The sequence below is a fragment of the Canis lupus genome, chromosome 1 (assembly GCF_048164855.1).
Source record: "Canis lupus baileyi chromosome 1, mCanLup2.hap1, whole genome shotgun sequence".
Lineage (NCBI taxonomy): Eukaryota > Metazoa > Chordata > Mammalia > Carnivora > Canidae > Canis > Canis lupus.
In genome coordinates, this window is record NC_132838.1 from 9,970,144 (window position 1) to 9,996,544 (window position 26,401).

The 26,401-nt window shown below is 35.2% G+C and overlaps 1 protein-coding gene across 6 annotated transcripts in view; it reads right to left on the reverse strand.

Annotated features, from left to right (window-relative positions):
- CCDC102B (coiled-coil domain containing 102B) overlaps window positions 1–26,401 on the reverse strand; it is a 132,362-nt gene that overhangs the window by 34,556 nt on the left and 71,405 nt on the right. For all 6 annotated transcript variants that reach the window (XM_072820711.1, XM_072820700.1, XM_072820681.1 and 3 more), the window contains one exon: window positions 10,857–10,973. In XM_072820711.1, coding sequence (XP_072676812.1) covers window positions 10,857–10,973 — 117 coding nt within the window. The remainder of the gene's footprint in view (window positions 1–10,856; window positions 10,974–26,401) is intronic.

The following is a 26,401-nucleotide window of genomic DNA, read 5'->3' on the forward strand; positions in this document are numbered from 1 at the left end:
ATAGGCCAAAGGGCCAGGGAAGTCCCAAATATTTGTGAGTGCACCCAAAAGAGGACAAGACCTGGAGGGCATCAGAGTGGAAGCTGTAGTTAGATCATCAAGAAAACACGAGGTGACTGAGGTTGGCAGTTTTCATTAATGCAGTCTCTTCTCTTCCCACACACATGACAATCTTCAGTAGACTTTTTCTTTCTTTCTTTCTTTCTTTCTTTCTTTCTTTCTTTCTTTCTTTCTTTCTTTCTTTCTTTCCTCTTTCCTCTTTCTTTCTTTTCTTTCTTTCTTTCTTTTTTTCTTAGTAGACTGCTTTCTATCCAATAGAATACAGTAAGGAATTTATAGGAGAGAGAAAAAAATCTCAATTTGTAATTAAATCGTCAATCTAATTTAGCTAGAAACACCTGGCCACCAGGAAAAACTATTGTTGATGGGGTATCTGCACAAAGGAGTTTTAAATTCTTTAGCTCACCCTGCATAACTCTAAATTTTTTTTCGTAAAAATAACTATTATTCAAGGCACCCAATACTTCCTGGATAAATCATCATGGGCTTTCATCTGTTACTCAATTTTATATTTATCAGTTTTCTGTAAATGCAAGACAAGTGACAGTTTTGGTCTTGGATAATTGGACCATTTAGACTTATATTTGTCTAAATAACCAGAATGCATATCCATGTGTGACAGCTTAATTTTCAGTTTTCCCAGAATATTATTTTTCTCTAATGGCTTACTCATATAAAATATCTCTTTAGAGATTCTGTTTCCTGAGTTTTGTCAATATAAACCCCAAATGTGCCAGAACGCTTAAATCCATATCACTAACAGACTTCTAAATTAACTTGCTTGCAACCATCAATATCCTGTTTCAAAATTATGTAATTATTTCTGATATATTTATTAGAGTATTCTCAGTAACCTAACTCACTTTGCTACAATGTGTAAAGTCAGTCAGAGGTATGAGATACAAGAGATTTAAATCAATTTAGATTAACATCTATTGTGGCACTCTCAGAAAATTAAATTATGATGGCGCTGGATTTCTAATTATACAACTCCCTTCCAATCAAAGATAATACTATTTAACTCTGTCAGTAAATAAAATCCCAGGCATCTCTTCATTTAAAATTTATAACTAGCTCAACTCAGCATCATGCAGATCTGCTACATAGCTCCCATACAGTTGAAAACAGGCACTTAACTGTAATTTTTGATGAATCTTATGTCCCTCACTGAAGGCAGTTCTCTGAGGGCATGCCCATTTCGACATCACAGACTACTGAATTACTAGATCCTAGCACAGTAGGTGCCATACAATATACACAGAATTCAAATCTGAATTATAATTTAAGAAAACATTCTGAAAATGATATTTTTTTTAACATAGACCAAAAACATTTTTCTGCCCTCTGTATTTTCTCGCACCTTAAAAAAAAAAATCTGGTGATGAATTGCTCCTATTGGACTATGCTAGTTACTCTTCTAGTGATCAAAATATTCTTTCAAATCAAGTAATTCCTGATATTTACTACTGTGAGAGAGGGAGAGGAGGAATTTTTGCTGCACTGTTAATCCAGCAATGTTTTAAAAAAACTTTAAAATATATTCCTCTACTCCAAAGCAATGGTCTAAATCTTCTATAGATCAGATCACCCTTTTTATCACACTATTTCTTGCTAATACTGCAGTCTTTCACTATTTCACCTGATACTCCCTTTTCCTGAGCTATTGGCTAGCTGTTGTTCATCTTGCGTATCTCATTCTGGACATCTTTTCTGGGTACCTACCCCAATCACTGCACTTCACCTACCAACATACAGAACACACCGTATTTAACTGTCTGGGTTTGTTGGTTCATTTCCCAACTGTGGCCATCACTATGTCCATCACTTTCTCAGACTCTTGGTGCTTAATCCCAGTGCCAAGCACACTGGAGATGGTTGGGAAATACTTGTTGGTAAATGAATAAGATAATGAATGAATGAGTATGTGAATTATTTATTTTCTTACCTTGTTTTGTTTCCTACTTTAGTATTACAGAGAAAACAGAAAGACTCTGCAGCATGTTCACATTGAGAACATTTTCCCTTTAAACCTCAATCAGGACAGCCTGGGTGGCGAAGCGGATTGGCGCCGCCTGCAGCCTGGGGTGTGATCCTGGAGACCCGGGATCGAGTCCCACATCAGGCTCCCTACATGGAGCCTGCTTCTCCCTCTGCCTGCGTCTCTGCCTCTCTCTCTCTCTCTCTCTCTCTGTGTCTATAAATAAATAAATAAATAAATAAATAAATAAATAAATAAATACCTCGATCAATAATTTAATGTCTGGGTATGAAAAATTATGGCACAAGATGTTCATGTTTTATCTTGCATAAGCAAAATAAGGAGGCCTACTTATATAATCACTAGTTAAAGTTAACATGTTACCCATTTGGGCTTTTTTTTCTCAATTAGGAAGCAGTATTTTTAAAGTGAATAAATAAAGACATTCTAGAGGCACCTGGGTGGCTCAGTCTGTTAAGTATCCAACTCTTGGTTCTGGCTTAGGTCATAATCTCAGGGTCCCGAGATATGGCCTGCATGCGGCTCTGCACTCAGTGCAGAGTCTGCTTGACATTCTCTTTCTCCTTCTCCCTCTGCCTCTCCCCTGAAGTTCTCACACTCTCTCTCTCTCTCTCAAAATAAATAAATAAAATCTTAAAAAAAAAAAGACTTTCTAAAAAGGGAATGTGAAAAATAAATGAATATATTTGGTCCCTTCAATTTATATCATGCTGCATTCAATTAGGATTAGGAAGAAAAAGAAATTTTAAGAGCATTTTTTGGTACTATGTGGAAAGATGTTAGCCTTACTGAAGTATCAGAGACAATATGTGTCAATGGCAGAACAAAACTAGAGCTAGAAGAGCCTACTGTGGATAATTCACTGACATCAGAAAGGGAGATGTAAAATGAGGGGGCCTATTTCTTTAGGTTCTTTCCAGCTCAAGAATTCCATGGTTTTTGCTCATATACTCATCAAAGATCTGCCTAAACATCAATGTATGAGAAGATAGAAGCAAGAGTCTAGGTGAATCAGAAATGGGAAAAGATCTTCTACTTTCCTTGGAAGATCTCACCAGTCTAACTTTAGAGGCACATTATTCACATTAAAAGATGCATTGCCCTATCATTTATTGGAACCCTGCTTGACGTTGGGAACTGGCCAGTACACTTACTATCTTCGAATTTAAGAGTTCACAATTAAGAAGAGGAAGAACCTATGTACGCACATGGAAGTTACTAAATGACATATGGATGGCAAGGGAAAAAATATGTATTTACCAAATGCCTATTACCTGTAATGTACAGTTTTAGTACTTTACATATACAAATGAATTGATCCTTTATATAAGCTGTTATTTAAATGCTATTTTGCAGATAATCAAACAGACTCTATTAATAATTCCTAGAATGTTAGACAGCCTGGTATTGCCAGGATAAGAACTTTGATCCAGATTTCTTGCATACCAAAAATGGAATATATATATGTATACACACACACATATATATATGTATATAAAATCGACATATTAGAAATGTATATTTTTAGGAATGTATATTTTCAGAAGAGTATGTGGAAAAGGTCGAACTTAGTCATCCATATTGAAAGAGATTAGAATTTTTTAATTGAAGTGTGGAGATAGTTGTAGATACTTAAGCAGTTGTAAAAACTAATTAAAATAGATTCCATGTGCCCTTTCCGCAATTTTCCCCAGTACTGTAATTTAGTAACTATATACCCGGATATCAACTATATAACCATATATAACTATATAACCAAATATCAACAATTATATAGTCGAAATATAAACCATTTCTATTAGAAGAATGCATTATGTTGCCATTTTATAGGCACATTTGTTCCATCTCATCACTCCTTAATCTCTGGCAACCACTAAGCTGCCCTTCATTTCTAAAATTTTGTTATTTCCATAATGTAATATAAATTGAATCATAGTTTATGTATTTAACAAGACTGGCATTTTTCACTTAACATACTTCTTTGGAAATTCATTCAGATTGTTACAAAGATTAAGAGTTAATTCCATTTTATTGCTGAGGAGTATTCCAAGATATGAGTATAATGGCTTGTTTAGTTTTTTACCCATAGAAAGTCATCACCATAGTTTGCAAGTTTTGGCTTTGTCAAACAAAATTAAAGCTTCATGTGTAGCTCTTGAGTAAATATAAATTTTCATTTACTACAGAAATACTCAGGAATGCAACTGTTTGATGACATAGTAGTTGCTATTTGGAAATCTACCAAACTGTTTTCCAGTTTTATCATTTACATTGCCCCTAGCAATAGTGGGTGGTCCAGGAGCTCTGCAACCTCGCCAGCATTGCTATTGTCACTATTTCTTATTTTAGCCTTTCTGAAAGGTGGTGGTTATATCTCACTGTGGTTTTAATTTGCATTTCCCTAAAGGTTAATATGTTGAGCATTTTTTCATGTTCTTATTTGCTGGAGACAAATTCTTAGTTTTCCTTCACCTGAGAATGTCCTGAAAGATATTTACACTGAGTATATAGTATTTTGAGTTGACAGTTCTTTTAGAACTTGGATGATAGTGTACTACCTTCTTTTGGTTTCTGATGAGATATTCACTGTTTTTTGGGTTTTTTTTTTTCTGTAGGTCAGATTCAATTTTCTTCTTGGTGCTGTGAAGATTATTTTTTCTTAATTTTCTGAAATTGACTCAAGTGTCTTGTTGTGGATATAGTTGAATTTAAGCCGTTTGGGGTTAACCATATTTATTAACTATAGATTTGAACTTTTTCCTAAATTTGGATATTTTTCACCCATTGTTTGAGTTCTATCAAGCCCCATACTATTTCTCCTCTTATATGGGCCTCCAAAGGCATATGTGTTTGATCTTTTGTTACCACCCCACAGGTGGGACCTCAAACCACCTCAGCTGCTGTTAGCAAAGGCTCTATTTTTCTTTTCCAGGCTGCATAATGTCTAATGTTCTGTCTTCGAGATCACTGATTCTTTCCTCTGTCCCTTCCATTCATAATTTTAAAAATAGTTATTGTTTTTCAGTTCTAACTATTCCATTTGTTTCTTCTTTGTATTTTCTATTTCTCTGAGACTTTCTTTACTGAGAATTCCTATGGTTTTTCTTTGTTTCTAACACGTTCATAATTGCTCATTAAAGCACCTTTATGTTAGCCATTTTAAAATTCTTGCTGGTAATTAAAACAGCTCCACCATTTTGGTGTTAGTATCTACTGATTTTCTTCTTCCGTTCACTTTGAGATATTTTGTTCTTAATAGGAGTAATTTCCAACTCTAATCTGGATATTTTGAGTATTATGTAAAGAGACTCTAGATTTTATCTAAACATTATGTTTTAGATGGGTTCCTATTACACTATTCTGGAAGGTGAAAGAAGGAAGTAGCACTGCCTTGCTACTTCCAGGTGAATGGAGAAGTTCCATTTCTTCACTAGACCTCCTTGACACATGGTTGGAGGTACTCCTGTTAATTCTTTGTGAAGGTGAGAGTTCCAGGCACCCACCAGACCTCCCCAACTGCGAGAGGGTGGATGTGAAAGCATACGCTCCCTATGTTTTCCACTGGCACCACTGGGGTCTGCGGGCCTCATTACTATCTAACAGGAATACAAGTCCTGGCTTCAGCTCAACCCTCTCTGCCACCACTTCAGAAGGGAGGACTGAGGGGACACCTGGGTGGCTTAGTGGTTGAGCGTCTGCCTTTAGCTCAAGTTGTGATCCTGGGGTCCCTGTGGGGAACCTGCTTCTCCCACTGACTATGTCTTTGCCTCTCTCTGTGTGTCTCTTATGAATAAATAAAATCTTAAAAAAAAGAGAGAAGACGAAGAAGAAGGGAGGACTGGGTACCTCTTTTGTAGTCTGGCAACGGTGGGAGTCCAGGCTCCCCATTCAATTTTGCTAACAGGGGTTGAGGTGGGACTACCTTATTTTTCTGTGGGTGAATTAGAATACTTATCTGAAAGTTTTCTGTCTTGAGAAGCTGACAGTTCCATAGTTGTTTGGCTACAGTAAGCACACTTTAGTTGCATTGTTTTATCTTTTTTAGAGAGAGAGAGAGAGAGAGAGCATGAGTGTGGAGGGGGAGGGGTGCAGAGGGAGAGAGAATCTTAAGCAGGCTTCACACCCAGTCCAGAGCCGGACACAGGCTTCCATCTCACCACCCTGAGATCATGACTTAAGCTGAAGTCAAGAGTCAGACACTTAACTGACTGAGCCACCCCGACACCCCTCCATTTTTGCTTTTATCTGTACTACTGGTGTTTCCAGGTTGCTGGCTTCTTTAGCTCCAGTTCTGGGATATACACAGCAAAAAGAAAATTCAGGAAATTTACTTCCATGTCATTTCTTAAGTTTTTTTTTTTAAGATTTTATTTATTTATTTTAGAGAAAGAGAGATAGCAAGTGGAGGAAGAGCAGGGGGAGAGGCAGAGAATCCCAAACAGACTTTATGTTGAGCACAGAGCCTAACATGGGGCTCAACCTCATGATCTGTGAGATCATGACCTGAGCCAAAATCACAAGTCAAATGCTTAGGTGACTGAGCCACCCAGGCACCCCTCATTTCTTAAGTTCTAAGTTACATAGATGGTATGCCTCTTCTCTTCAACTTTGAGATACTTTTTGTTTAAGTACAATGTTCAGAGTTTTTAGTTGTACTTATTGGGCTAAATTGGGAAAAATATGTCTAATTCGTCTTTCTGAAGTGCAACAGAAATAGGATACATACATGTGGATAGATGGGAACAATCCACAAATAAGAAATAAAGTAAGGGATCAAAATTCCTAAAAGTTTGAAACTGAAAATGTTGGCAATATGTTTTTTAGAATAATAAAAGATAAACCAGTTATTTTCTCTCGAATGAATGTGTATCCCAAAAATGTTGGACTAAAAAAACTGTAAAAGGAGTTTTTCCTGATTATGAGCCTGCTTTCAAGTAACACCAGATTGTAGAAAGAAGTAATGATTTCTTGACTCAGAATGCCTGTTAATTTCCATTCTAAAAAAAAAACTTTTCATTTCCAGTTTGAAGGGCCCTGATCTTAAATAAGGAGAACAGATGAAATGTATATGTTATACATATGCATATACTGAGAAATATCCATTTACCCAGAGACTTGGTGCTCAGAGAATTCACCTCATTACACATGGGCCAGAAGAGCCAATTATGTAAATACTCTGGGACCTTTTGGTCAGGGCTGCATTTCAGATTTCTTTAACCAAATTTCTACAATGAGAAGCTTACTTTTGAAAAAAAAATAGGCAGATTTAAGAAATAGAACATACTGGTCAAGTGAAAACAATACTATTATCAAATTGGCAAGTATTAGTAACAGCTTAAAAATTGTCCATCATAAATGGGAATCATCAATGTTTAAAAATTGTGATGTCTGATATTAAAATACTGTTTTTTTCCAATTCAAACACTATTGTTTGAAAATCCATTGCATTTCTTCAGTAAACTCACAGGGTGATAGACCAGGTCAGCAGTGTCTAAGAATGACTGACTGTTGGCAACATTTGGCTTGTGGATTAAAACTCATTAGCTAGGGGGCCTTGGTAAGTGGCCTAACTTACCAACAATCTGAGTCTTGAGTGTGCACCTCCAGAAAACTGGAACTAAATGACAACATGGGTAAAAATTTATTTCAATAATGTTTGACGTTATTTTGTAATCGTGAGCAAGGTAAATTCTCTAAGGCTCTTTCCTTTAAAAGTAGACAAAATATATATATATATATAGATAGATCATAGAACAAATAACATAATAAAATATGTTAACTATGCTGGAATTAAAATAAAAAACTTAATAAACATGAAAACAAAATTAAAAAAAGAATATACAGATAAAGGTATTAAGATATTAAATGAAATCTTATGTGTCAATGGCCCAGCACTATAAATGTGACATATTTAAAGTTATCAGTGAGTGGTAGCTATTATAATAGACATTATATCAGTAAAGATGAGAAAACAGCTAGAATTCTATGTTTAGATAAGTAAAATACAAATTAAAATGACCTTTTTGTTTATCAGGGAAATATTCCAAAAATAATATATACTGTTTACTGTTGGCTATAGAATAATGAAATGAGAATGTTTGTATATTGCAGATGAATGAGAATGTAAAATGATATAATTTTTCTTTTTTAAAAAATATTTTATTTATTTATTTATTTATTTATTTATTTATTTATTTATTTATTTATGAGAGACATAGGGAGAGAGGCAGAGATAGGCAGAGGGAGAAGCAGGCTCCCTGAGGGGAGCCCGATGCAGGATTTGATCCCAGGACCCCAGGATCATGACCTGAGCCAAAGGCAGGTGCCCAACCACTGAGCCACCCAGGTACCCCAATAATATAAATTTTTTAAAGGATAATTTGTTGGGATCCCTGGGTGGCTCAGCAGTTTGGCGCCTGCCTTTGGCCCAGGGCGTGATCCTGGAGACCAGGGATCGAATCCCACATCAGGCTCCCGGGGCATGGAGCCTGCTTCTCCCTCTGCCTATGTCTCTGCCTCTCTCTCTCTCTCTCTCTGTGACTATCATAAATAAATAAAAATTTTTAAAAAAGGATAATTTGTCAATGTGTATAAAATATTTTAAAAAATAAACATTCTCTTAACCGAACCATACCATTTCTAGGAATTTACCCTAAGCCATTTTTAAATGTCCAAATATATATGTGTACATACAAACTGCAATTTTGATTATATATCTGAAAAACTTGATTTTTAAAAATAGTTTAATACTTTAATGGCACAATCACACAATGGCTTTTATGAAAACATATTACACAGTATGATATGATTTTAGAGACCTTAACATAGCCAGTGTAAAAAGTGAAATAATGCCAACAAAGGGTGGTTATCTGTCTTCTTTTCTAAGGAAAGAAAGTAGCTTTTATCCTAATTTAAAATTGAAATGAACACATGTATGCTCACATATATAACACACACATACATGCTCATTGTTTCTATTAAGAATCTGTCTCAATATTTTGTTTAATATTTAATTTTCTCTTGAACAAATCTGTCTTTCTGCAATTTAATTCAACTGAGTATACCAGTCAAGTGAACATAGTAAGACACAGCCAATTCATGTCTTTCATTTGCTTTCAGCTTTCAGTGCTCTATTAAGATAATATATCATAGTACTTGAATGTCTTGTGGAAAATTACTTTTAGGTGTTTAAAAGGTTTGTATCCTAATCTAAGAAACAGAGTTGAGCAGTATCGATATGAAACAGCTAACACAAGACCACTTAATTAATAAGTGAGTCTCTGAACTTTTTACCGAATCAAACTAAAAAAGCTGTACATCAGAGATCCTATGTTGCTATGGTTCCCAGTGCATCTGAGAGTGATGATATAAGATCATGTACTTGGCTTTTGAGGAGAGTTATAATAAATAGCCAGATGTGCCTTTCTGTTTTTGTCTCTGTTAAGTAAGCTTTTATACATGTTGTGCAAAGCTTCAGCTAAGATGTTCTCAGATCTCAGAGCCAAGAAAAAGTGGCGCCTCTCCTGATGGTTTGTTTGATTCCTTTTAGAAAACAGCCATCATAGAAACCAACAATTTTCCCATTTGACTTAACTGGTAGAAGAATTGTTTTCAACAGATCAGCCTTTCTCATCACAGATCTCTGCATATGCCTTTCCTCACCCCTCCACCCCTTTCCGTACGTGACTTGTGGTAGAGGTGGCAATGGCACTGATGCAATAAGGAAGAGCTCTATCTCTATCCTTAACAATTAGTGTAACTTCCCAAATTAAGGCATGCTGCCTCCGACAGGTTTTCCCTTGCAGTGTGTGACCTTTCCAAAAATCCTATGTGATGACTTTTATTATTCTTACTTCCATTATTTCAATCTGTAAACTGAGACTTAGAGGCATAAGGACTTGATCAGAATAAAGTAATCAGTGATGGAGCTACTTCTGGCTGCAAAAATCTATGACTTATGCATTTTCTACTGCACTACGTTCTTCTGATATAAAATATACTGTGGTGTGAGTTCAGTCTTTACAGACTTTTATAAAGAAGAAACCATCTAATACAAATCTCCTTCCTCCCAGCCTGTATTTCCTGAATTGTTCCTACACATTGGTATCCAAGACATTCTTCCAGAATTATGACACAAAATAAGTAATTTATGACTTTCCACTTTTAATGCACTATCATTATTTTCTATGTACTGCGAATAATTCAGTCCCCTATTTGCAAGAACAATAATTCCTCCTTTATTAACATGACAGAGAAAACAGAGATTACAATCTGTGAAAATTCTTTTGTTGGTGGTTTGCGGTAGAAGTGTTGAAAATAAATGTTCCCACCATTTTACTTGTTATACCTAAGAAATGAATTAACTAACAAAAGTGAGGTCACCCCACCTGTCTCTCACTGTTGCAAGCTGCCAACAGCCATGTTAATTCCACCAGAAACTACATGCAACACATTTTGTAAGTCATTGGTCCTGACAATAACTTAACACAGATCCAGCAGCTGACTGAACCTTGAATATGTATTTACTCACAGTTAGAATTGTATTGGCTATCGGGTGGTTTTTTTTCATCAAATAATTTTTCTTTATAATAGTCAGATAATTCTGACCTAGTCATGAGTCAGTATCATCCTACAGCATTTTAAGTCATATATAAACTGATTATATTATTTTTGATATTTGGCAGCATCCTTCTTCATAAAGTAACCCACAATGCCTCAGCTATACTTCTTAAAATAGTATTTCATTTAACAATCTTCAAGTATGTTGTGGTATTGTGATCTTTATCCAATATCTTACCTCAGTTCTTAACTGGTAGATCAGTCTATCTTTGTTGTTTGGGGATTTTGATTCTTCTTTTATATCTCCTGATATTTCTTCCATTTCATTTTCATGTTGAATGGGAATAATGTTAAACTGAAAAGAGAGAGAGAGAGAGAGAAGTGAAAACTATAATCACATCATGCTCCAAAGGCTGGCTCCAGGATAATCCACATTAGTCTTTCATTTTGCTTTTAGTTTAGTTTTTTGTTTTCTATGTGGATTCTGAAAGGATTTACTGTTGCTGTGGTAATTAATGTAGTTAAACCATTTATTTCTTATATTTGAAAAATTCTAGGTTGTTTGAAAACAAATCAGCAAATCCCCATAAGCCCAAACTCATCAATTGAAAAAATTGAGCAAAACTTGGTTACCATACAGAGTCCTGGTAATTGACCAATTGGATTCTAAACAAATCCGATTATTTTATTTTTTAAAAGATTTATTATTTATTCATGAAAGACACAGAGGGGCAGACACATAGGCAGAGGGAGAACCAGACTCCCTGCAGAGAGCCTGATGCAGGACTTGATCCCAGGACCCCAGGATCATAGACACTCAACCACTGAGTCACCCAGGTGTCCCTAAACAAATCCAATTAATACTGATCTTACAGACTTGAATATTTGTAATACAGTACCCTGTGTAATTCTACTTAATAATGTGTATTTTCTATGAAGTCTAAAGTGTATGCAGATTATGACAAAGGCAAACTTGGGCAATAGGAAAAATACACCTATGCAATGCTGGAACTGGTAAAAATACATTTATAAATGACACCAATAAATTGTGATATGGAACTATAAGAAAACAAGATAAATAAACAGTGGCATATCCATTATTATATCTCCATAATAATGGAATATTGTTCAGCACTAAAACAAATCATGAAAAGACCTGGAGGAAACTTAAATATATGTTACTAAGTGAAAAAAGCCAATCTGAAAAGGCTGATCTGAAACGGCTGCTTATTGTATAATTCTAATTATGTGACATTCTGGAAAAGGCAAAACAATGGAGACAATATAAAGTCAATAGTTTTCAGGGTTGCAGGGAGGAAGGGATGAAAGGTGGAGCATAGAGATTTTTAGGGCAGCGAAACTATTTGGTATAATACTGGTGGATACATATCATTATACATTTGTCTAAACCCAGAGAATGTACAATACCAAGAGTACAATTTTAAGGTAAACTAGGGACTCCAGTGACAGCGATGTGTCAATGTAGGTTCATCATTTGTAACAAATGTACCAGTATGGTGGAGGACACCGACAATGGAGATGGGTGTGCTTAAGTGGAGACAGGGAGCATATGGGAAATGTGTATCTTCCATTCAATTTTGCTGTGAACGTAAAACTGCTCTAAAAAATGGTCTATATAAAAAGAAATATAGAAACATGTGAAAAATCCTATACATGCACAGTAATTTTTCCCCCTAGCTGTCCTTATAGTCTTCAACAGAAACACAAAATTTGATAAACCTATAAAATGGGTAATACATACACATATAATATTTTGTTAACTTATATTTCCCCTAAAATATGTGGGTAAATAATTTCCAAATTTATATAATTTGTAAGTAAGCCCACAATAAATTAGAAAATAAAAACAAACATTATGCTACCTATTTAAAATTAGAAATTATTTGACTCAATATTATCATTGTTAATGGTACTATTAAGTATGTACTAGTCTCTAGGAACTGGACTTGCATGTATTTCCTTAGTTAAAGCTAGATTAGTCTTGTGTGTTAGGTATTACCATCTTTACCTTAAAGAAAAATAAGCCAGGACAGCCCGGGTGGCTCAGCGGTTTAGTGCCACCTTTGGCCCAGGGTGTGATCCTGGAGACCCAGGATCGAGTCCCACTTCGGGTTCCCTGCATGGAGCCTGCTTCTTCTTCTGCCTGTGTCTCTGCCTCTCTGCCTCTGTCTCTCTCTCTCTCTCTCTCTCTCTCTTCTCTCTCTCTCCTCTCTGTGTATTCTCATGAATAAATAAAATCTTTAAAAAATAAAATAAGCCATATTTTTACTAGCCTTAAGCAAATTTCCCGAATTCACAAAGCTAGTAACTTGAAGAAGCACATTTTAAGAATGTTCTTGCCAAATGCACTGAGTTCTTAATCATAAACCAGTAGCTACATCTATAATTATAAAGCTAAAAGCCATAGTATAGTTTACCGAAAGGCAAAAAGCTTATAGTCACATACTAGAAATGAACTACAATGGTGTTAGGGGGCTGATTTGCCAAGTAGAGAAGCTCCTTGTTCAGAGTTACCAACATGGAGAACACACCATGGAAGGCAAGTGTGGAATGGGACACAATGCCATGGAATTCAGTAAATGTCTGTCTATGCATGTTTCACCCTACTTTCATGCAAATAGACAAGAGTGGCATTAATCACGGGCTAAAATAAAATAAAAGTCACTTTGCTAAAGAAAATAATAAATTGCAACAGTAAATCAAAGCATTTGGTTTTGGTTTGAATTCACCAGAGTAAAATCCAACTCATTCTGGTAATTGAATATCCTTTGTTTAACTTTCTGAAATCTTGACCAATAATTCCCAAGGAATTAAATCAATCAATAAGCTCTCTCGCTGTCAACAGAACTTCAATCAACATTACAACTCAAAGGAGAGAGGAGGCAGGAAAATAAATTTTCATGCATAACAGTATGGGAAATCCACACCAATTCCCTAAAATAATTCCATTTTCATTTTTCACTGACAGTTAAATATCAAGGATCTCTAGACATATGAATAAACCAAGAATATGAATAAAATAGCCAATATTTGAAAACACAATGGTGAAAAAGAAAGATAAATGGTATAATTTAAGATATGAAAGAAAATGTTATTAAAAATCTAATCACTATGTTTGGGAAAAATGAACATTGCACTCATAAATTAAGGACAGGACAATTTCAAAACTACAAAGAACAATAAAAGAAAAATTTAAAAATGTGTCTAATAATCCCTTCCTTTAGAAAAATGTACTAGGAAAGTTGGAAAATAGAGTCAGATGTTGAAATGTCTCAAAGCTCAACTCTTGGAACTGCTCACTTGATGCATGCACTCCTTTGGACAGCTGATGTGCACCCATAGCACTGCATACTAGTCAAAATTCTGACAGTCTCCCAATGTCTAGCTCAGTCCTGTAGGTCTCCTTTGAACTTCGGACCCACATGTTCCATTTCTTACTTGTCACTTCTATAGGTACCCAAAACTTAACATGTTGCAAAGACAAATTAAGAACTCCTCTAAATCTGTTTCTCTGCCAGTCTTTGCCATTTCTGTAATTATCAACTCTATGCTTCCCTTTGATCAGGCCAAAGATATTGGATTTATTTTTAGCTTCTTTCTTTCTCTGACACATCATTTCCAAACTGAAATCAAAATAATTCAACTTTGGGATCCCTGGGTGGCGTAGCGGTTTAGCGCCTGCCTTTGGCCCAGGGCGCGATCCTGGAGACCCGGGATCGAGTCCCACGTCGGGCTCCTGGTGCATGGAGCCTGCTTCTCCCTCTGCCTGTGTCTCTGCCTCTCTCTCTCTCACTGTGTGCCTATCATAAGTAAATAAAAATTAAAAAAAAATAAAATCTTTAAAAATAATAATAATAATAATAATAATTCAACTTTGCCTTTAAAATACGTAATAAATCTAACCCACTTGTCTACCGACACTACTACTGCCCTGATCACCACCAGGGTCTCTCCCAACAGTTATTTTAATAGCTGCCGCAATCTCTGTTCCTCCATGTAGTTCTGGAGCCCCTTTCCCAAAACAGCAATCAAACAAAGCATTTTAAAAGTAATTCAGATAATGTCACTCTACTGCTCAAATCTTTCCTGTGGCTTCCTAATCCATTCAGAGTATAAATCAAAGTCCTTATCATCTGCCGCGTCCTGGAACCCCTCAGTGTCCTTCTCCTACACCTGATTCTGTCAGTTACTCTTGCCTTCTCAAGGGCCCAACACTCCAGGCAGGAAACAGCAAAAGTAAAATAAAAACAGTAAGTGAAATATTGTACAGTGAAGGCTATTAAAACAATACAACAACAACAACAACAACAACAAAATAATACAACAGGAAAAAAATGATGGCTAGATTAATAAAACACCTATATTTCTCCCTATGAAAATTTGAGTTATTTTGATCATTTTAAAATTATATTTTAGACTCAAAATCACCTTAATTTTGCCACTTACCCTATTCAACTTCAGGTTCAGATTAATGGAGTTATAACTAAAATCTAATTAGCAGCTGAAAAGTTGAAAGCTGTGGATGTATAGATGTTAAAGATTATTCATTTAGCATAATTATGAACGTCATCCACAAGTGATATATCATATTACTTAAATCGAAAGTGACAGAAACAGAAGGTATCTGAGGAAGTGAATGAGTCAGCATTAGAAAGCATTTTCCAAGTTCAAGTCCTTTTATTTAATATTTATTTAAGTAAAATCTCTTATAAGACTTTTTCTGAAATTGCATCATAATATAATTCCAAAATTCCTCTTTAAAATTCCTCTTTTCATACTGCAGTATTTGCGAAAGGTTAAACCAGGCAACTTGTCATATCTCTGACTTCAGAAATACCTGCCATAATTTGCTTCTGGAAAATTAGCAACACTATATGCAAATATTTATTCCACTATATTTAAATTAGCATGGATTGTAAAGTCTTTTTGAAGATAATTCTGGAAAAAAAATATTGTGTAACATAAATAAAAATATTTTATTACCTATTCAGATCAAATAGGAGAAGAAAATTTCATTTCAAAAAGGGCACAAAAGTATAATATAACACACCCTGTTATTTCAATTTCATCTCACATTTTCTCCTTCAAAATAATCTAAAACGATTAGGTAATTATTGCTTATCACAAAGATCAGGCCTTTGTGAAATACTGTGTTCAATATTTATGTCAATATTATTAATAATACAACATAATTCAATCTCCTCAAACATCAAACACACCATTTCTCCTCAACAATCTTCAAGCTTCATTCATGGAGAAGTAGAAAAGCTACACATAGGTAGGGTTCTCAACTTCTTGTTAACATCATCTACAAATTTACATGCATCTATACAAATCTTTTCTTCTTTCCTCTTGTTAAAGAATGTAAATATCCTTCCTAGAGTCAAAGACTAATCATTCCATTTGCAATCAGGATTTGGTACCTTTGAGGTACTTGGCAAACTCATTCTAAAAATTGTTCCTCTCTTGGATTTTCAAGATTTCCTGGTTTCTCCCTCATCAACATGTAATTGATTGATAGTTTCCCTTCAGGTTTGAGAACAGAGTATGAGAGATCAAGTGTAGAAGATCCTCTCCCTGTCTTTCTCTGTTTCTCTCTGCTCCTGCCTTCTTTTCCAGTTTTGTAGTTTCTATTCCAGCTCTTTGTTTCCTCTTACTTTCAAGTGCCTTGGAAGAGTTGCTGATGCTTATGTTTCCCCATGTTCCCCCCTCACTCATTCCTCCATGGCTTTTGCTACATCCATTCCCAATACTTTCCAACACACAATATTCAACCTTGTCCTTAATTTGAATCTTTGGCAGAATTTGATTATTGTTACCAATGCCTTTGTTCAAGCACTCTTTTCCTCTGGTTCATGGGAAGGATCCTTCCCAGCCATTCTGAATTACATGCAATTTCCTTTTCTCTGTCTGCCCTACGTGGTGCTAATCCTCCCAATGGTCTTTTGTTTCTTTCAATATACCAACACTGCAGGATCACATTTACTCCCATGGCTTCCACCACCATCTCACTGTTAGTTGTTCCCATTTCTTTCTTGCAGTCATACATCCAAAATCCCACAAACATTCCTACCTCAAACTCAATATATTCAGTATTGAATCCATTGTTGTTTCCTCTCAAGTTTCTCTTCCTCATGATATGCTTCCTTTGGTGGAAGACCACCCCATAGAGAAGGTCAGAAATCTGTAACTTCACCTTCTCTCTAACCTCCTAGCATCCCCAGGCATTTCCAACATTCATTGAATCACCAAGCATCACAATTTCTTTCACTTGCATTATTTCTCAACTCTTCACATACCCCAACCAAATTTAGGACACGTGATTATTTCTTTCTGGATTATCATGACAGACTCATAAAAGTTTCCCCGTCACCTGGACCCTTGAAATCTCTCCTTCACACTGAAGGTTAAGTCTTTTTTTTCCTATTGTAATCAAAACTGATGCTGGTCAACACACTGCAATGGCTCTTCCCATTACTTTCATGTTGATGCATACATTTATTTTATTTTTTTATAATAAATTTATTTTTATTGGTGTTCAATTTGCCAACATACAGAATAATACCCAGTGCTCATCCCGTCAAGTGTCCCCGCTGAATGCCCGTCACCCATTCACCCCCACCCCCCGCCCTCCTCCCTTTCCACCACCCCTAGTTCGTTTCCCAGAGTTAGGAGTCTTTATGTTCTGTCTCCCTTTCTGATATTTCCCACACATTTCTTCTCCCTTCCCTTATATTCCCTTTCACTATTATTTATATTCCCCAAATGAATGAGAACATACAATGTTTGTCCTTCTCTGATTGACTTATTTCACTCAGCATAATACCCTCCAGTTCCATCCACGTTGAAGCAAATGGTGGGTATTTGTTGTTTCTAATGGCTGAATAATATTCCATTGTATACATAAACCACATCTTCCTTATCCATTCATCTTTCAATGGACACCGAGGCTGCTTCCACAGTTTGGCTATTGTGGCCATTGCTGCTAGAAACATCGGGGTGCAGGTGTCCTGGCATTTCATTGCATCTGTATCTTTGGGGTAAATCCCCGACAGTGCAATTGCTGGGTCGTAGGGCAGGTCTATTTTTAACTCTTTGAGGAACCTCCACACAGTTTTCCAGAGTGGCTGCACACATTTATAATTTGGCTCGTGGAATAAGTATTGAATATCAAATAATACAGTCTAAGACCAAGTGTTTATCAGTTAGGCAGGTTCTGGTGGCCATACTATATTCCTATAAGAGGTCAGGAAATTGAAGAGGAAATGTGTCCAAACAGGAGGTGACCCAAATGCAGTGGACCCAAGGATAACTAACAATGAAGTTAAGGTTCCAAGTAATTTCTATTAGCTCTAAGTGCTTGGAGAAGCCTCCAAAATTTATCATAGCCGCAAAAATTTTAGCCAAAATTATTTAAAATAAACATTGCTTAATTCCTTCCCTCCACCCTAACAAATGGTAATAAAGACACAAAATATGTTGAGCTACAATCAAAGCAAATTTTCTTGTATTTTTCAGGTCAAAATAAAAGTGCTAAATAACTAATCTTAGTGGTATTCAAACTGTTTTGCTCTCATGCTGGTGTATCCCTTACTTTTTTTTAAAGATTGATAGAGTATATTTATTTAAATTTAAAAAAACTGATATTTCTGCCAAATTTTAAATATTTTAAATAGTTGCATTAGGGAACCCTGGGTGGCTCAGTGGTTTAGCACCTGCCTTCAGCTTAGGGCGTGATCCTGGAGTTCCAGGATCCAGTCCCACATCAGGCTCCTGGCATGGAGCCTGCTTCTCCCTCTGCCTGTGTCTCTGCCTCTCTTTCTCTCTCTCTCTCTCTGTCTTTCATGAATAAATAAATAAAATTTATTTTATTATAATAAAAAAATATTTTTTAAAGATATAAAAAATCTTTATTTAAAAGATAAATAATTTTTTTAAAAAATTAAAAAAATAGTTGCATTATATCTCAATGTTAACATCTGAAAACCACAAAAATATGGTACTATCACCTATTCAAAACATTGTATTTATTTCATTTCTTGAATTTTTATTTTTATTCCACCTTCCCCAGATCATCATACTGTAACCTGCTTATATTTGAAAATGTTTTTACTCAATAAAAATACATACATAAAATATATATGTATATATTGTGACTATAAGGCTCCAAATGTTAAAAAGTTTCTTTGGATTGAATTATATCTGCAATTATTATGGGTACATGATTGCTTAAAAACAAGACAAGATAGCACATATTGTGATAAGTAATTATTAAATATAAACTAATCATTTACTGGAAATGCATCTCTTAATGAGACAGATAGATACATGTCTTCAATTAGTTTGTGTATCCATGGATGAAATTACTTATTGATAAAATGAAATAAATTATCATCAGTTTTCTGTATTCTTTTTTAAATGTAGGCACTGAGAAAGTTGATCACATGTTAATAGAAATGGAAGATGTTTTGTTATAGCAAAGGCATTGTTTTTGTTGTTTTTTAACATCTTTCTAAATAAGTGATGAAGCCACTTTTGATCTTATATACAAATTAATTTTTTATCATCTATAAACTGACCAATCCATTAGGTCCTATTCAAGTATTTTTATGAAAAAGTAAAGCATAAGCCATCTTTAACAACAAAGGTTTTGTGATCCATTGATTAGTTGGTTTCTCAACACCAATATTTCAAAATGTCTATAAGTTCGCATTTTCCCCACTCTGGCAAAATGTTCTAAAATAACACTTGGGTTGGGAGATAGTTGATTTTCATTTGAGAAGAGGATGGAAGATAATGTGGGAAAAGAGAACTCGCTTGAAAAGTACTTCTTTGGTGCAGTGGTGGTAGTTCTTTTAGGGTAGACAAATCTCTCCATGAAAACAAGCAGAGCAATGACAATAACAAAATCAAAAGCCTATGGAGGCCTACTGCAAAATCAGGTGACAAGTGTTCCTTACAAACTCTAAGATACAGGTGTGTTAAGACAATCTCAGCTTCAAGAGCTGCAGAAATCAGCATATGTTTGAGAAAATTAAATGGAAGCAACATGCCCTGAGAACAGGGGAACCCCAAATGACAGCACACATCCCTGAAAGTGTGTTGGGTCAATGTGAACCCAGCAGATGAAACTAAGGGAATTTTATACTTTCTAACTGGTAAGTGAGCATAAGAGGCCCACAGTGAAATCCAAAGAAGTGCAACAGTCTATATACTGTATACTCTCAAAAACAAAAGCAAAAACAGACAAAACTTCCTTTAAAATTATATCCTACAGGCACTAGGGTGGTTCAGTCAGTTAACTCTTGATTCAACTCTTGATTTTGGCTCAGGCCATGGTTTCAGGATCATAGGATCAAGCCCTATGTTGCATTCCATGCTCAGCGTGGATCCTGTTTGAGATTCTCCCTCTCCCTCTCTCTCTGCCCCTCCTGCTGTGTCTCTCTTGCTCATAAATAAATAAATAAATAAATAAATAAATAAATAAATAAATAAATAAAATCTTTAAAAAAACAACAACACACTGCATTAAAGTGGGAAATGCTGAGAATAGAATCCATATGAAAGGAACAAGACAATAAAGGCAGAGAGATCCAGATAAATCAGAGAACAGAGTCAGGGGTTTTGGAAAGGACCATTGCCATGGTTATGGCAATGAAAAATTAACAACCCAAAGGAAAATGAACAAAGGTTATGGCAGTACCACCCATTAAATAATGTATTCTTTTCTCAACAGTAGGAACTACTCATCTTATTATATCTTACACTCTCCTACTTAAACATAGCATTGGATTCTCTATTCTGTTCCACTGAACTACTTATGTTATCCTGTGTCAATACCGCATTGATTTGATCCAAAGACTTTCTCAGCACATTGTGATCAGTGGTTTTTTTCTGTATTTGTCTGAGCTCTTCTCAAGTATTATGCATTTACTCTTCACAATTATTCAGTTCAAAAAGTAAAAGGAAAAACCCACTGCGTTGGAAATTCTAAGTGGCACTGTAATAAATACATGAATTTTATGTGTTGCATGTTTCTATTTCAGAATCTCTAAAAAGGATACAAGTCCCATACTTGTTCAATGATTTCCTAGGTCATTTGCTGCTATTGAGAAGAGGAGTACTTGGATTTCCATTTCTGGGTGCTCATTTTCAAAACAGAAATGGATCACTTCTAGACTTATTTTTTTATCCAGTTACCTTGGCAATTTTTCCTATTGATTTTATATATACATACACACATACACATTTTTTAAAACTAGGGATTCTTAAGTTTTCTAGACATACAAACACTTCATTGTCTTATTACATTCAGTAGAACCTCTAAGACAATGATAAACAACTGTAAAAGCAGACATCATTGGAAAATTCTTAATTACAATTGAAACAGTTTTAGTGTTTTACCTTTTTAGGAAACATTTGTTATGGAGGTGTTTTTGTTAAATTGTAACATATAGCCTTTTTATGTTTAGGTAATTTGTTTTTATTCCTATTTTGCTTTTTTAGATTGTGTTATACTAGGAATGGAAAAAAAAAAAACCTGCCGCAGGTTTATTTGTACAAATAGCACAGGAGGACACCAGGCCCATGCAGACAGAAACCCAAGGGTCATACCAGTCCTTCCGTCCTCACACTGGCAGGCAGAAGCCTCTACACTGGAGCCTTTGTGGGGGCCTGGGCACCTTTGGGAGCCTGCGCTGCAGGAGTAGAAGCAGGAGTAGAAGCAGGAGCCAGAGTCAGAGCCGGGGTTGCAGCTGCAGCCTGGGCCTTGGTTTGAGCCTTGGCCTTGGCCTTTGGCCAGCAGAGCCTGAGACCTTTGGCAATGCGGGCACGAGCACATTTCCCGAGCTTGGGGTGAGCCATGTAGGCAAGTCGATTGAGCTTGCAGCTGCCGCCCTTTGGGATCTTGGGCTTAACCTCCTTGGGCTTGACAAGGGCCTTGATAGCCTCAGCACGCGCAGTCATGGCCTTGGCATTGTTGGCCTGCATCTTCTTCAGGCCCTGGTCCACTCTTATATATTATAAGTAAAAAAATATCCTAAGGGCAACTTGGTGGCTCGGTCAGTTAAGCGTCTGGTTTTGGCTGAGATCATAATCTCCAGGTCTTGGGATAAAGCCCCAAGCAAGCCTCTGTGCAGTGGGAGGCCTGCCTCTCCTTCTCCCAGAGGGAGCTTACTGCTCCCTGTGCCTATATTCTCTCCCTCTGTCAAACAGATAAAGTCTTTTTTTTAAAAAAAGGTACAAAAGCCCTAAATCTACATAAGAATGACTAACACAAAAGGATCGTAGTTGAATCATGTGGAATGCTATTATAAGGACAAAAGAATGAAGAACAGAGTAATGTTCTTACAGACAATGAAAATATGCTATAGATGAGAACATTTTAGAAATACATGCCCATGAGAGAAAAAGAAAACAAGAGTCATTTTTTTCACTGACCTAAACAAAAATAATAAAATTATATATAATACGAAAGAGCAACAAAACCAAGAATTAGAAAAACTCAGAAATATCATAGTACTAGGAAAGAATTAGAAATAAAAGAAAAAGCATTTCAGAATAAACTACAAGGAACATAAAAACAAGTAAATTCAATAGGTAATGTCTTAAGTGATAAGGTGAAAAGAAATAATATGCTAAAACTCCAAAAATATTCAAGATAAAATACTAAAAAGGATATCAGAAACTGTGACAGAGCAGAGTGACAAGGATTTAACATATTTATAAGTTTTCCATTTCTTTCCACAAAAATGACCTTAAATAGTGACCATCACTGCAGCAATGTATTCATCCATGCACAGATTGTGGTCTTAAGATATTTCCTCTTATGAGAATTTAGGACTCTTTGAAGACAAGTCATACCATTTAGTATATATCTTGTCATACCATAGAGTAAGGAAACTATAAAAGATTACTAGGATTGCATCAAATGTTCTAAGTTGCCATTATTAAAAAGATTTTCCTCTCTAAATATAGTAGCTTTGAATATCATTTAAGGATGATTAAGTATAGTTATTATAAAAAACAGCAATAAGTTTAAATTCATGAATTTATATAATGCTTTAAAAACTAATTTGATTAATACTTGGGAATGCTAGTAATCCAACTCATTATTTTGTAAATTGGTAAGGAAAGGGAAAATAATCTATCTTGTATCCCAACTATGTCTAAATGAGCAAATATTGTATAAGAGGAAGTTTTTAAAACATATATATTATTTTTTGAATATTTAAGTAATCTCCACACCCCATGTGGGGCTTGAACTCACAACCCCACGATCAAGAGTTGCATACTCTACCAACTGAGCCAGCCAGATGCCCCAGAGAGGAAGTTCTATTTAAATGTTCCAAATGATAACTTAAGCAGAAATAATATAATTAGAAATCACAATTCTGCAACTCCTAATTAATGCAATGAGCATCAGTCTATCAGCACTACAAAGAAGCACATACAATATGCTTTCTAATGGAAGAACACATTATCTAGGAGAGAGTCTTGAAACTGAGTCAAGTCGTACCTCTTGATCCAACTAACAGTTAATAGGAAATTTAGAAGATGAAGTAATATATTAAGCATTAAATATATAAATGCAATCTATAATATCCAGAATAGAACCCTAAAGGATAAATAACCTGTTTTTAGAAAAAATAAACAAACTATAATAAGGAAAAAAGGGAAAAAGTTGCCTAAAGGAAAAAAACCTACATATTAAAATGAACTTAGAAAAAGCATTTAATTAAAATGCCTACACTTTATTTGATTTTTTATTCAAATAAGTAAACTATGAAAATAAAAGATATTTATTAGAAAACTAGAAATTTGAATACCAAATATTTGATATTAGCAAATTATTGGGAATCTTTTAGGTTTCAAAATAGTATTGCTATTTTTAACAAAAGTCCTTATGTTTTGAGATACATACAGAAACAGGTCCAGATATAATAATACAAAGTTATAATGTGGATGGATGGTATGGGTAAAAATGACTGGCCAAAGACAATCATTATTAAATATAGATGATGGAAAAATTAGATTCATGATAGTATTATATCTGCTTTTGCATATAGTTGAGATTTTCTATAGTAAAAAGCTTAAATATAACAGACTCCCTGCCTGTAAATCTATCTCTTATCCATGTAGATGAGCATACTTGGAAAGTCGCCCAACTCTGGCTTATCTTAAAGTATAGAATCTATTAATCTACAGGCTTTGTTCTGTTAGTAATTCAGTTCCAGAAACTTTATAAAGACACTTACTGTTCAGGGCTGTTACAGTAAGTTTATACACACCCACGTCAGGTCTAGAGCCGCAGGGGGCTCCAACTCTTTTACAAGCATTTCATCACAGCACCTGCTTGGGGGCCAGCAGGCGCAACCAGGCTGTCCCCATACAGGTCCTCACATCACAATAATGCTTTATTAAAAGGAAGATTAATATGCAGCTTGGGGGGGGGATTTTTACAAGTATGAAAAGGATATTAAAGTTTCAGATAGAAACCATTTATTAGCAGCACCTGGGTGGCTCAGTCAGTTAAGCATCTGCCTTCGGCTCAGGTCATGATCTCAGAGTCTTGGGAATTGAGCTCCAAATTGGGCTATCTGCCCAGTGAGGAGTCTGCTTCTCCCTTTTGCTCTCCCTCTGTGCTCTCCTTTTCCCTCTCTCTCTCTTAAATAAATAAATAAAACCTTAAAAAATAATAATAAATAAATAAATAAATAAATAAAATCTTTTAAAAAAAAGAAACCATGTAATTTACATGTTATAGGAGGTGATGTTTTTCTTCTATATGTGGTTGTGGGGGTGCAGATGGAAACAAATGGTAGTCTATTCAAGAGTTAAATGTCCTAAGATTATAAATCAAGAGTATGAAAAATAACACATCTCTGTTGTGCCTATTGGAAAGTACCAACAATCTATAATACTTTCTGGCTCTTCCAAATGCATAAAATGCAAGCCCAGTACTTGCTTCAATAATCCAAGGTTATACTTTTTATTGATAGCTGACTTCTGTCCACAGAGCCACTCAAAGGCCAGGGGAAAGCCAGTTAGAATCCCAAAGAATAATTTATTATTCTTAACAGATTTATCCACAAGGTTATAAAAGAGTATCAAAGTGGTCAATAGAGGATTAATCATGACTTGCAGAGAATGTTCATCTAAGAAATTTAATTTGTATTTCATCAAGAAGTTAACTAGTATATATTTTAGATAAAACATCGATTAAGAGAATACAATGAGGTGCAGTTGTTTGTGTGGATATTTGTCAACAGATGTTTCTACAAACGTGTTTTACCAATAGAAAGAAGTTATTTTGTATAATGATCGATGAACAGAGAAATCAATAACTTTCCTTTATTCCATGTTGAATCTAGAACTAGTGCTTTTTTCCCTCTTAACTTTCGATTTATCCATTTCTAACAATCTCAGGTGTTAAATCATGACAATGACAACAAAAATTGTATTTCTTAGTCACAGACTCCCAATAAACTTTCTAGCATTTTTATAAAAGAGTACAGCAGAGTGATCCAAAGCATACTAGGAAAACATCAGGAAGGATGTGTTCTAGATATGATTCTGCTAAAGCTCTTCTCTCACCTTGGACAATCAGACCTTTAGGCCTCAAATTACTCTGCTTAGTAGGATAAGCTAGATTTTATTTTACATAAATTTTCAGCATGAATATTATGTGAATGTGAGAGACTGAAATTACATATCTCTTGATAAATTAACAAAAGGAGGAATGGTTAACAGCTTGGAAATTATGTAAAAAATAAAATGTTATCTAAAAGAAGGTAATGACTCATATTTTTTAATCTAAAAAGGAATAAAATATATTTAATACAAAGAGTATTATTTTAAAACAAGTTATCATGACTAACCAAAACATTCACAAAATATATGAAAAACATGTTCTAAATAAAAACTAACTGCTTTTTTTTCAAATGGCATATGTAAGGGAAACAGGATGGAAAGCCATATTTCTAATATATGGTCAAAACAATAGTGACTGTGGATAGGATGGAGTAATAGAAGCCAAATCTGCCAACCGGAAACCATGAAAATAGCAAGAAAAATAGAGCAAACAACTGTTGTAAAAATCCTGATTATCAGGCAATTCCTGAGAAATGGAAAACTAAGAAAAATAGCCCTAAACTGTTATTTACTGCTTGGAGTGAATTTTCACTTCATAGAATATGAAGGAAAAGCAAGGTGGTCTCCCTGAGTTGAGGTGAAGCTGAGAATGAAGTAGGCTGAGGTGGTCAAGAGTTCCAGAAATTCCTGAGCAGAGGGAGAACCCTAGAGCTCTACAGAGCGCTCACCAGGGTGGTGACCAGAGCATAATTTTGAGGAAATTTACTCCTAAAAGGATTAAAAGAAACAATCCCTATGACTGAAATAAGGCCAGTAATAGTAATTCCTATTCCCATCTGACAGAGAAAAACCTCACAATTCACAGTGCATTAGGTGAAGAAATCAGAATGGTTTTGCCTCTGGATTCAGTAGAAAAAATAACTGTAGACTAAAAGCTGCTGTGGTCTCGCCTAACCAGGCTTAAAAGCTTCAAGACAAAAAAAAAAAAAAAAAAAAAAAAAAAAAAATCTCTCCAAGTAATGGAACCAGGTCACAGAACAAAGCTTAAGAATATTTATTTATTTTTTTAAAAGATTTATTTAATTATTTATTCATGAGAGACACACAGAGAGAGAGGCAGAGACATAAGCAGAAGGAGAAACAGGCTCCTCAAGGGGAGCTGATGTGGGA